The 13,290-nt window shown below is 32.9% G+C and overlaps 1 protein-coding gene across 1 annotated transcript; it reads left to right on the top strand.

Moving 5' to 3' along the window:
* The first annotated feature begins 8,077 nt into the window (after nucleotides 1-8,077).
* LOC120172086 (probable phospholipid hydroperoxide glutathione peroxidase) lies at nucleotides 8,078-12,929 on the top strand. The gene is made up of 7 exons (XM_039179649.1): nucleotides 8,078-8,137; nucleotides 8,235-8,351; nucleotides 11,460-11,497; nucleotides 11,678-11,740; nucleotides 11,909-12,026; nucleotides 12,423-12,590; nucleotides 12,766-12,929. The coding sequence occupies exons 1-7, from the start codon at nucleotides 8,078-8,080 to the stop codon at nucleotides 12,790-12,792; spliced, it is 591 nt and encodes a 196-aa protein (XP_039035580.1). The 3' UTR covers nucleotides 12,793-12,929.
* Nucleotides 12,930-13,290: the final 361 nt, after the last annotated feature.

The following is a 13,290-nucleotide window of genomic DNA, read 5'->3' as shown; positions in this document are numbered from 1 at the left end:
TTCTGCACAATTCAAACCAAATCTTTTTTTTTGCACTGTTTTTTTTTCTGCGCTGCATCGTTCGAATATGCTATGCATTTTTCTGCACTGTTTGAACCAAATCAGTTTTTCTGCACTATTCTGTTCGAACTTTTCTGCATAGTTTGTAATACCCCAAAATTTTGTTAGTGACCAAAATGTAACTTTTGAAAGATTAGTAGCCAAAGTATAAAACTTGGAAAAGTTTAGGGACTTAAGTTGTAAATTTTCTAAAGAGAATTTTTATTCTATAAAAGGATAGTTTACTATTGAAAGTGGGGTTTTATTTAAATTAGATTATTGATCCAGAATTTAAGTTGAAAACTAGAAAGGTTTAAAGTCCGGTAAGAAATCGGTAAATTAGATCGAATAGAAATTTTGAAAAAAAATTGAAGGATGACAAATTTGGCTTAAAATTATTATTTTCACATTTTAAAATGATGTAAATGATATAAACCATTGGATTTGAGGATTTAATTTCATGTTAAATTTGGACCGTTGGATTAAAGTGACAGGATTATAATTTTGGGAAATTGCAAGGGCAAAATAGTAAAGTGGGAAAATATTTTGTTCATCTTTGACTTTGGAAGATGATAAGGTTTATGTGGCTTGGTTTTATGGTAAATATGAATATTCATTATGGATAATTTGGTCTTTTCTCAATTAAATAAATAAAATATTCATTTAAAGTTAAATTAAAGGTAAATTAAGTTGAAATGTAAATTAACTTTAAATGCACCTAACATTTCATCAACCTTGTTCATCTTCTTCTCCAAACTTCCGTGAGCTTCTCCAAAGGTGAGAAAAAGTTTCATTTCAATTTTTAAGCAATTTCCTTTGGATTTTGGGTTAGGACGTGAAATAGAAAATTTTTCTACATGAAAAACGCTATCATTTGGTACCAATATGCTTGCAAATCTTGCTTGATTTCAAAAATCCCCAAATCTGGAGGTTTGTGTTCACACTATGATTTTTGAAATTTATGATGAATCTTGATGTTTTTGAGGTTGTAGAGTCATTTTCAAGCTTAATTTATGGTTAAAACATGTTCAATATTCCTATAAATTATTCTTAAAATTCGGCCTTGGTCTTAAAGGATGAGGAAAATCTACAAAAATTATGAAAGGGTTGGAAATGATGTAAAGTATTCTACAAGCATTAAAAAATTGGAGACCATTATGTAATTTTTGAAAAGTTGGGGGACCAATTTGGTAATTTTGAAAAGTATTGAATGATTGTGTAATTGCCTAATAGTTATGTACTATGCGGGAAATTTTTTTTTGGAATTGAAATGAGTGTTTAGAGTGAAATATGAAATTTGTGGAAGTTTTGGAAGTTTGGTGTTTTAAACGAAATATTCAAATAGTTTAGAGTGCTTATTTTAATTATACCTTTGTATGTACTTGGGTGGTAATTATTTCAATGCTGAATTTTGGTACTAAAACATTGAGTGGTAAATGGTAAAGGACCATTTTATATAAGTTGTAAAGTTGGTACCAAAATTAAAAAAGATTAATAGTGTTAAAATATTGGTGGTGAATAGTTTCAAGTATGAATATGGATTAAATGGAATTTGAATGGTCATTGGAAGTTTTAAGGTCAACATTTATATTGAGACTGATAATTGTATTGAATAAGCATTGGAAATTTGTTAGGAATTTATTTTCCAAAGTATACCTATGTTATAAGATTCTAACATTTGGTTTGATTTGTGTATATTTGGTAATGATGTCCATTTGAGATTGAGTGCTTGAAATCAAGATCAAATTATTAAAGCTAAGGAGAAGCTTAAGGATGAAATGGAAAATTCCAATGAAGGTTGTGAGTTTAAGGACACCGGTGAGTACAAATTTAATTTGTACTTATGTTATCGAACAAACATTGGCATGCGATGAGCCAGTGACGGAGTTATTGTTGTAAGGAGTGACTCCTAAAACGTTATGTTAATTGTGATGTATGCATATATGTGCAATTGGTGAATTAATAAAATAGTGAACAAGTTGAAAGCAATTTGGTGAAACCTGATAGAATTTTGTTATGGATAGTAAGTTTAGAAATACCATAAATTCTAAAAGAATGATTAAAGGATTATTTTTATACCTTTGGACTAATATACCAGTCTAGTTTTATTATAACAAGAGGAAACCGATTTCGGGGTGTCTACAAAAAGATATGAATTTTTAATCGAGGAAATGTCAGAAAAATGGGGCAACAATTCTGCTCAAAACAAATTATGTCACTCAACTTTGAAATTTACCATAAATTGTACAAAATGAACTAGAATGAGTTATTTATGATAGATTCTTATTTGAGTCTAGTTTCCATTTGTATAAACGGAAAATTTTTTAAAGGTGTATATTAATAGAATAATATTCTATAGTAGTACAAACTGCCAGGATATGAATTATGACAAATTTTGGGAGTTAACCAAATTAGAAGGAAAGGATCCATTAAAGCTTAGTGAGGCTTATATTTTGACTTGCATATAATGTAAAAATGAGTGCAATGCATGCATAACTGATACATGGATGTTTTATACATCATTGGGTAGAATTTGCGATAAGTCTACCTTGTTTATGTTGACTGATATTTATGTCATTTATTATATTTTGAAGTATTCTAAATATATCAAAGGTTGAATATAAAATGCATTTATCACTGGTTATTACACATGATATTTATTATGAATGATATTTCAGGTATGAACTGCCCAATGTTAAATTATGATAATATACTTTTCCATGGATGGATAAAATAAAATAACTATTGCCCAAGTAAGTCATTAAGGGACGGGGTATAGTTAGCATGCCATTGAGTCCAGCGCAGGGTTGCATATTCGGGATTACACTAAAGGATACTTAGTGTATATGGTGGGCACGACCTTATGTTTCATATTTGGGACTGTACTTAAGTATACATAGTACAAATGGTGGGCACGACCTTATGTGTCATACTCAGGTTAACACTACGGTGCATATATATTTGACTCGTGTACCCAGGGTCCTCAAGGTTTAAATTGGGCTATGGTTTATTGGTTAATGAATGATAAACAGGAAAATAAGCTTACGAGCTTATGGTAAGCTTATGGGATAAATGGAAAGTATATTGGTAAGAAACTTGATATTCGATTATATCTTGTTAATATATGGTAACATGGGTGGAATACATGTAAAGTGATCATATGGCATTGAACATGGTTATTCATTTAAAATTTATTTATTACATTGCTTTAAATATTATGATTGTCTCACTAAGAGTATACTTAGCGTGTGATGATTTTCACGCGTAGGAAAAAGAGAAGAGAAGTAGGAGCTGAGGTTGTTATAAATCACTAAGGATATATTTACAGGTAATAATGATGACATCCTACTGTGTTCTAAAAGTCTTAGCTGTCATGTATACGAGAATGAAATGTTTGAAATTTCTTAATATAGTTAGTATTAAATTAAATTGGGTTTTAAATCAAACTTGGTGGACAGACGTATTTCTTTTATCAAACAGAATAGAACTGTCTATCATTGCTTGAAATTGTTTTGAATTAGTACCAAAAATCTTATATAACGATTTTTCTCTAAATAATTATTTTATAATAATTGTTCAAGCTATAAAACTGTTGATGTTCGAATGAAACAAAATTTTACTCAATTCGCTTAAAGAAATGTTTTGCATCTTTGATGTAACATTTGTAACTCGTATTGGTTTCTGTATACGGGTTATGGGTGTTACATAGTTCGAGCCAAGTCTTTTTTTCTGCACTATCCGAACAGTGTATTTCGAAATTCTGTTTTTTTTTTTTCGAATGATTCTTCCTTTGTTTGCTACCACACAATCTCTTCACGCCTTAGGTCAGGTTTTCACCATTTTTTCACTTTTAGATCAAAGAATTATTGATTATATTTTGCTTAAAATTCAAGTAGAAATAACGGCGTACCTAAAAATGAAAAAAAAATTGAACAAACGGAAAATAAAAATAATAATGAGTTACCTCCCATAAAGCGCTTTTGTTTAACGTTGTTAGCTCGACGACCTAATTTTTTAAACTTTGGGTTCTTCTAAATTGATTTATTATATTAGACCAACCATAACATTTTCATAATACAGCTTCAATCTTTGACCATTAACTTTAAACCAAACTCCTGAGTTATTTTCAACTTCAACATCACCGTGAGGAAATACTTGAGTCACTGTAAATGGTCCGAGCCATTTTGATTTGAGTTTTCCTACAAAATGTTTAATTTTAGAGTTAAATAACAGAACTTTTTGTCCGACAGAAAATGATTTAAAAGAAATTCGATTATCATGAAATTCTTTTGTTTTTCTTTAAATATCGGAGCACTATCATAGGCATTTTTTTAGATTTCTTCAAGTTCTTGAATGTGTAATTTTCGAGCTTCACCAACCGCATACATGTCAATGTTACACTGTTTAATGGACCAATAGGCCCGATGTTCTAACTCAACCGATAAATGACATGGTTTACCGAAAACAAGTCGGTATGGTGACATCCAAATGAGACCTTTATAAGCAGTTCAATATGCCCAAAGTGCATCAATTAATTTTAAACTCCAATCTTTTCGGTCCAGTTTAACAATTTTTTCAAGAATTGTTTTAATTTCCTGATTTGATACTTCGACCTGTCCTTTTGTTTGTGGATGGTAAACGGTAGCAATTCTTTGAGTTACTCCAAATTTCTTCATTAGCAACTCGATTACTCGGTTGATGAAATGAGTTCCTCTATCGTTTATTATAGCCCGTGGCGTGCCAAACCTGGAAAAATAGTATTTTTCAAAAAAATTAAATGTAGTTTTAGCATCATTATTCCGAGTGTCCTTAGCTTCCACCCATTTAGAAACATAATCTATGGCTAAAATAATATAAGTATTTCCAAATGACGAAATAAAATGACCCATATAATTGATTCCCCAAACATAAAAAATTTCACAAACTTGTATAGAATTAAGAGGCATTTCATTTCTATGGCTTAAATTACCTGTACGTTGACATCTTTCATAAGTTTTACAAAATATATATGAGTGCCGAAAGATGTTAGGCCAAAGGAAACCACATTCAAGAATTTTATGAGTTGTACGTTTTTACCCAAAATGACCACCACAAGAGTAAAAGTGACAAAATTGTAAAATTGAATTTACCTTACTTTCGGAAATACATCATCGAATTACTAGATCCGAGTAGTGCTTCCATAAATAAGGATTGTCCCAAATATAGTATCGAGATTCACGCTTAATTCGATTGATTTCAGCTCTTGGTAAATCTAATCGTAACTTACCTGTGGCCAAATAATTAACCATATCCGTAAACCATGGAGTTATGCTTTGTGTCACCATCAGTTTTTCTTCAGGAAATTCTTCTCTAAGTGGTGGATCAGATGTGAAAAGAGGAATTCGACTCAAGTGATCCACTACCAGATTTTCGCATCCCTTTTTGTCTTTGATTTCCAAGTTAAACTCTTGTAAAAGCATGATCCATCGGATAAGCCTCGGTTTTGCTTCTTTTTTTCTCATCAAATACCTTAAAGTTGCATGATCAAAAAAAACAGTAATTTTAGTGCCAAACAAATAAGATCTAAATATTTCTAAAGCAAAAAGTTCTTTTTCCGTACTTGAATAATTTTTCTGAGTCGATTCCAAAAGTTTGGGATGCATAGGCTATGACATGTGGCTCTTTCCCTATTTTTTGGCCGAGAACGACTCCAACTCAAGTATCTGATGCGTCACACATAAGTTCAAAGGGGTAATTCCAATCTGGCAGCTGAACAATTGGAGCTGAAATAAGCTTTTCCTTTAATGAATCGAAAGATTCCTTGCATTTTGAATCAAAATTAAAGTCTTAATCCTTTTAGATAAGATTGCATAAAGGTTGTGCTATCTTTGAAAAGTCTTTAATAAACCTGCAGTAAAATCCTGCATGGCCAAGAAAAGAACGAATTTCCCTCACAGTTGTGGGGTAAGGAAATGAGTGTATAATATTTGTTTTAGCTTTATCAACCGCAATCCCTTTTAAGGAAACAATATGGCCTAAAATTAACCCTTTATCAACCATAAAATAACATTTTTCATAGTTCAAAACAAGGTTATACTCTAAGCATCTTTTAAGCACATTAGTTAAATTATCAAGACATTCATTAAAAGAAGTATCATAAACCATGAAGTCATCCATAAAGACTTTGATGCCCTTCTCCACATAGTCGAAAAATATACTTAACATGCATCTTTGGAAGGTGGTTAGTGCGTTACAAAGCCCAGAGGGCATTCGTATATAGGAAAATATACCGAAGGGACAAATAAAATTCATTTTTTTTCTTAATCCTCTGGCGCTACTGGGATTTGGAAAAAAACTTGAAAAACCCATCAAGGCAACAGTAATGAGTTTTCCAAGCTAATCTTTCAATCATTTGGTCAATAAAGGGAAGGGGAAAATTATCTTTCCGAGTAAGAGATTTCAACTTCCTGTAATCAATACAAACTCGACTTTCATTTTGAACTTACCCAATTACTATCCGATATCGAATAGATTACGTCAGCATCAAGGAGTTTCTGGATTTCCTTCTTTATTACTTTCATCATTGGTGGATTTAGTTGGCGTTATCCTTCTCGTGATGACTTTTCTCCTTCTTCGACTTTGATCATGTGCATACAAGTAGAGGGGCTTAATCTTTTAATGTCGATAATGGTTCATCCTATGGCTTCTGTGTGAGAACGCAACACCGTTACTAAAGCTTTCTCTTCTCCTTCAAATAATTTACTTGAGATGATCACCGCTAAGGTTCCATTTTCGCCTAAAAAGGCATATTTCAAATGTTCTGGTAACTGCTTTAATTCTACCTCTGGTACCTGCAAAATAGAAGGTAAAATTTTAGTTTTAGAGTAAGGTAAAGATAAATCAGAATTGATTACATGAATATTTTCAAAATCCCTTTCTTCCTCTTCGTGGAAAAGTTCAGGATCATTGGAAAGATTATAAGAAAAATTAGATTCAATTTATTCATCAATTAAAGGATCTATAACATCAATATAATTAATTCTTTCAACATGATCTGGGTATTTCATTGATTTGTAAACATCAAATTCAAAAATCTCACAATCAATCTCCATTGTCAGTATACCACTTCTAACATCGATCTTTGTATGTGAGGTGCTTAGGAAGGGTCGACCTAAGAGTACTTCGGAATAAGAATCCGACCTATCATGTTCCATGTCAATGACATAGAAATCTAGAGGAATAAATAATACATCAACCTTTACTAAGACATTTTCCATCACTCCCACTGGATAGATCACAGATCGATCAGCCAACTGTATGGTTATTCATGTTTCCTTCAAAGGCTCATTAGTAATCATTTTATAAATAGAAAATGGCATAACATTGATTGAAGCTCCTAAGTCGCACATTGCACATTTAATTTTAAAATTACCTATTTTACAAGGTATAATGAACATACATTGATCCTTCATCTTTGGTGGGAGTTTTCGTTGAAAAATTGTAGAAATATGTTCTCCCAAATTTACCTTTTCGTGCCCCATTAATTTTCTTTTTGTAGTACAAAGTTCTTTTAAAAATCGAGCATACCTTGGTACTTGTCGAATTACTTCAAGAAGAGGTATGTTAACTTCAACTTTTTGGAACACCTCTAAGATTTCCCTTTCTTTAACTCTTTTATCACGCTTTATCAACCTTGATGGGAAGGGTGGTGGCGTGATTTCATGAGAATAATGAGAAGAATGTGCGTCAGATGTACCTTGTATTTATGGAGGTGGTGTTTCTTCTTGTTCTTCCTAATGTGCAACTTTTTTTGCTGGAACTTCAGGCGAGATGACTGTTCCACTTTGGAGTGTGATGGCACTAACATTCTCTCTCAGATTTAACTCATTTTGATAAGGTAGTCTTCCTTGTGATTCCAATATCCCCATAGTTTGAGATAGTTGGCTCACTTGGTTATTCAACTCTTGAAGATGTGCTTCAGTTTGGCTTTGGAATTTTTCCTGGGATGTAACCAGTTTTTCTTGGGAAATTGCAAACTTTTTCATTATTTCCTCCAACGATGTCTTTTACGTTTGTTGTTGATGAGGAGGCCTTGGTTGAAAAGTTGGCCTTTGATTTGGTGCATAGCTGAGATTTAGGTGGTCTCGCCATCCTGTATTATAAGTATTACTATATGGATTATATGGTTTATGTGGAGGACCTGTAAAGTTTCATAGGACATTGATTTCTGCATTGCCTCCTTCTTATATCATCGGGTAACAGTCCGTCGGATGGTGCAACTTCGTGCATATCCCACATCTCTTGTTACCTCAGATTTTCCTGCAATAAGTGAAGTAACTATTTCAGTTATTTTATCTAATTTATTTTCAATGGAAGAGATACTTATCTCGTGAACCCGTCGGCTGAGTTCACTTGAAAACTGTTGAGAGGTGGCTGCCATGATTGAAATCAATTCTCCTGCTATGTTGACTAATGCTCCTCCGTTGACGGCATCTACCATTTTCATTTCCATAAATAAAAGACCTTCATAAAAGTATTGAAGTATAATTTTTCTCATTTAATCTGTGTTGCGAACATCGTGCACAAAGCTTTTTAAATCGTTCCCAATAGAGACTTTCTTCAATTTTTTACCGAATGGAAAGAATGCTCCTTCGTAACTCACTTGCTTTAGCAGTTGGAAAGAACCTGTCAATAAAAATTCGACTCATGTCAGCCCATGAATTAACTGAATTTGGAGGTAAATAAAATAACCAATCTTTAGCCAAGTAGGCTAAAGAGAAAGAGAAAGCTCTCAATTTAATTTGATCTTTACTAACTCCCTGTGATTTCATTCTAGTGCAAACCAAGTGGAACTCCAACAAGTGTTTATGCAGATCTTCAGTGGGAAAGCCGTGGAACGTGGGAAGAAGATGAATAGGTCATGTCTTTAATTAAAATGGAGTCCCGCCACTAGGAAAATTGATACATAATGGTGTCTGAGTGACAGGAGTTGCGGCTAGCTCTCGGATCGTTTATTCTTCTTCTTCTTCCATCGGGATTTGATCTTCGTTATATGCGTCTGCTTTAGAGTTTGTTTCCAGATTTGATTTGGTTTCTGAACTCTCTGCTCTATTTCTTCTTGTCTTTTTCTTTTTTCTCTCGAAGAGTTTGTGCGTGGATTCTTAGTGCTCGTGATTCGATCTCCGAGTCTAGATCTTCTAATTCACTTGGGTTTCTTCTGGTCATAAATCAAAAAAAAGCAAAATAAATCAGTACTTGTCGTTAGTCCCCCGGCAACGGCGCCAATTTTAAATCTGTCGTTTTGCTATCAAAATAATTTCGGCCTCTTAATAAGTAAAAAGAAAGAGTAGTATAGAGAAGCAGGGTCGATCCATATGGACTATGGTGTTTCTATTTTAGTGAACTTTTTTTATTTAGAAAAAGATATAATTTCATATGAAAATAAAAAGATAAAATAAAATAAATAATTATAATATGTTTAAAAGGGAAAATAATAAAATAATAAATAATAATTATAAGATAATGATAAAGATAAAAAGGGGGAGTTTTTAAATTGTTTAAAGAAGTATAATGAGATAAAAATTAAATAAACAAATAAAATAAATTGAGATAAAGAAAACTTATGGTAAAAACAACCTCAGACTTTAGCTTTACCTCAAATTCCTCAAATCATCGAAATAGATCTTTACTTCAAGATTCACGTCGACTACTTCTCTACAAGGACAATTCCTTGTGACTATGCTTTATGTACCGAATATCCAAGTGCACTCTTAAATTTCGGTTTGTGAGTTGATCTAAGAAACAACAATGTTGTTGTAGATCTTAAAACGTTGAAGTTCGAAAATATGCCAACTCGGATTATGTTGTTTCAACAATAACTGATTCTGATCTCAGTTTCCTCTTAGCAAACAAGTTTGCTATGTGTGTTCACAGGAAGTCGAATGTGCTTCAAAAAGCCAATCCTTCTTCCCACGTTAACCATAACAACATCCAAACCAACGCCAGTTTTTGGTTTTGAAAATCATTTTGATTTGAAAATAAGCCCAAAAATAAAGAGAAAAATCCGAAGCGATTTTAGTGCCTTACAATTCTCACGTTTGGAATTGAGCCTTCGGCTTAAAAGAAAATTAGCTAAACATGACCAAAGTCATACTTAGCATATTTGAAAACAGAATCGTAAAATAAAATAAAGGAATTTTGAAAACTAGAAAGAAAATAGAATAGAAAATTTGATAAAGCTAGAGAGAATAAGAAGAGTAAATTCTCAGATGTGAAATATATGTTTCTAGGCTTACCCCTGAGATGGTATTTATAACCTTCAAAATCCTAAAAACAAGCTAAAGATAATTCCTAAAGTAAATAAATAAATCATAATTAAAATTCTTAAAACTATTTAAACTAAAATACCTAAAACAAAGATAAGATAAAAAATAATATCCTAAAACATGACTTTAATTCAAATCCGAATTGCAGAAACGTGCGGCTGATCCATTCGTTCTTCTAGAAGTGCTGACTGGACCTTCTAGAAGGTGTTGACGTCATCGTCTCGTCAGATGTTTCATGCCCAAATTCATGCCCACTAATCCAATTTGATTTCGAAAATAAAAAAACTGTAGAATTATGTCCTTTTAGTGCAATTTACAGAATCTAGCGTACTAGACAGAAAATGAATCAAAACGAACAAATAAACCATAAAAATCAATGATTACAGAGAAATTTAAAAGTAAAATAATAATTAAATAAAGCACTTATCATCGGAACACTAATGATAATCACTGTTGTAGACAGAGGTGTTGACTCCAGCATACACAAAACCCTAAATCAAGAAAATCTTTTTACGCTGAGAAAATTGCTTCTTTTAGGTAATAGTCAAATTCGGGAATTAATTATTGAAATACACAATAAAATAACATTTATAAAAAAAATGATCGTCCATAGGGTAAATTGATAAAAATAATTTGTATAGTTACTAAAATAATAAATTAGTTATAGAAGTCCACGTGTATATTCCAACAGTAGAAGAAACGCGATACCCACACGACAATTTGGCCTTAATTTGAAACTCACAAATCCTATAAAGAATGCTCCACAGTTTTATATTTTATTTGTATTGTGCTCGTTTGAAGAAATCTTGATCTAATTGTTCTGCTTCTCTTTTACTGAGTTCCAAGCAAACTCCGTTCGAATTCGAGTTAGATTTCGCCAGTTTCTCCGGTTTGTTTCCGATTTGAATTTGATCATACAATGGGCCAGTCAATCCTCCAAGGGATCCATTTATGACTTCACTGTTAAGGTTGGCTTTGGGGTCAAATCTATCCTCCATGGATGAATTTTAATCTTTCTTTTATTTAGTTAATTTTTCTAAGATATGGGTTTTGTTTTTGTATTTTGGCTCTTCAGGATGCAAGAGAGGAAATGACGTTAGTTTAGGCATTTAGAAGGGCAAGGTCCTGTTGATTGTCAATGTTGCATCTCAATGGTACCCTTATAACCAATTTTCAAACAGAATAGACTTTTTCATTACATTACATGTATACCTTATAATCGACTCAACTCAGACTACTTTTGAATAAATTATGATGCTGCACTTTGGCCTTCTTCTTTTTTTAACTGCTGGTTCCTGGACAGTTTTTGATTTGCTACTTCAATGTTGATGAAATGGCTTGACCAATTCCAACTACACTGAGCTGAGTAAATTGTATGAGAAATATAAAGATCAAGGTTTGTTTCAAACTTTTGGTATCTTTTTGCCTTCCTACTTGTGTGTGTGTCTGTATCTGTATCATGTTTTACCTGGAATGTTTACATGGCTAAAAGTAATTTGATCAATTGATTTGTTATTTCTCTCCTAACTCTTTATGCTGTTTTACTTGGTACTGTCTTGTTCAAGTTTTGAGATTCTTGCATTTCCATGTAACCAGTTTGGAGGTCAGGAGCCTGGGAACAATGAGCAAATCTTAGAGTTTGCTTGCACTCGCTTTAAAGCCGAATACCCCATATTTGATCAGGTATACCATTTGGCTCTATGATGGAAGTACGGGTTGTTGTATTACTTTAAATGTTTTTGGGAACTTCGAGACCATAGACTACTTGCAAAGCTTTCACCCTAGCTTTATACTTAATAGTGTTGACGGTCAAAGATATATAAACGGACTCCACAGTTGAACTAAGAATAGGACAAACACTATAGAGTCATCTCAAAATTGAACCCTTTGGGTTAGTCAGTCTCAAAACTCTTTATTCTGTTTGCCTCGGTGATAATGGTGGTGTTGCCTTTTTTATGCTTTGGTGAAATCATGAATTCAATAGTATCTTCTGTTAAGTTCTATAGTATCAGATGTTCTTGGCTTCTCCTTGGAATTGTTATTATATAACCGACATTATCGTGTGTTATTTGATTACAGGTCGATGTGAATGGTGAAAAGGCTGCTCCCATATACAAATTCCTGAAGCCTAGCAATGGTGGACTTTTCGGGGACAGCATCAAGTGGAATTTCTCCAAGTTCCTGGTTGATAAGGAGGGAAATGTCGTCGATCGATATTCTCCCACTACTTCTCCTCTTAGCATTGAGGTAAGGCCTGCTTATGGCATTCTCTGCCATTCTTTTTTTTTATATATCATTTGTTTATCTACTATATTCCAACTTAAATTACACAAAGATCATAAGATTTGTATTGATTTATAAACTATAAACTGTCTGTGTGGTGGGTGTGAAAACTTCTAATGGTTGCTATTTCTATTTGCAGAAGGATATAAAGAAACTGTTGGCCTGAATTCTATGACTGGAGGAGGTTACCTGAACACCTCAGAGACTCGATAAACTTGGATATACTTTTTATGAATAAAAAGACTATTCTCTCTCTGTTTATATTTCCTCATCTCCTAATGATGGGTTAGACTGCCCTGCATTTTAGAAGTACCTTACCTGAAAAGTACATTTGTCTTCATACTAAAATTTGGGGAAATCAATTAGACCACAACCTTAATGGCTACAATATGTACAAATATGAAGCGATCCTCCTCGTGGTTAAATAATAAGAACCCGGCAAGCATGATATCTCGAAACGACCCTAAGATAAGCTAAAACATATCAAATAAGTTTCCCCCAAGATAAAAACGTGATTCCCAGGTAATTGCAGATGCTATTTGCAAATATGAACCGTATATGGAGTTCTGTTCACCAATTCACAAGGGCTCATGCTTACCTGCAGCCACGGCAGCATATTTACAATACAGTACAAAGCTTCTAATCCTGTTACTTTCTTATGTAC

This window comes from Hibiscus syriacus, unplaced genomic scaffold, assembly GCF_006381635.1.
Source record: "Hibiscus syriacus cultivar Baekdansim isolate YM2019G1 unplaced genomic scaffold, ASM638163v2 tig00111841_pilon, whole genome shotgun sequence".
NCBI classification, from domain to species: domain Eukaryota; kingdom Viridiplantae; phylum Streptophyta; class Magnoliopsida; order Malvales; family Malvaceae; genus Hibiscus; species Hibiscus syriacus.
Note: the sequence above shows the minus strand (reverse complement) of the source record. Positions and strands in the feature narration are given on the sequence as shown.

Bases quoted from the DNA above. Each gene is read 5' to 3' on its own strand.
- LOC120172086 (XM_039179649.1), top strand. From the start codon at position 8,078: ATGTCTTTTACGTTTGTTGTTGATGAGGAGGCCTTGGTTGAAAAGTTG. The intron at 12,027-12,422 runs GTATACCATTTG...ATTTGATTACAG, and splicing joins AATACCCCATATTTGATCAG to GTCGATGTGAATGGTGAAAA. The intron at 12,591-12,765 runs GTAAGGCCTGCT...TTCTATTTGCAG, and splicing joins CTTCTCCTCTTAGCATTGAG to AAGGATATAAAGAAACTGTT.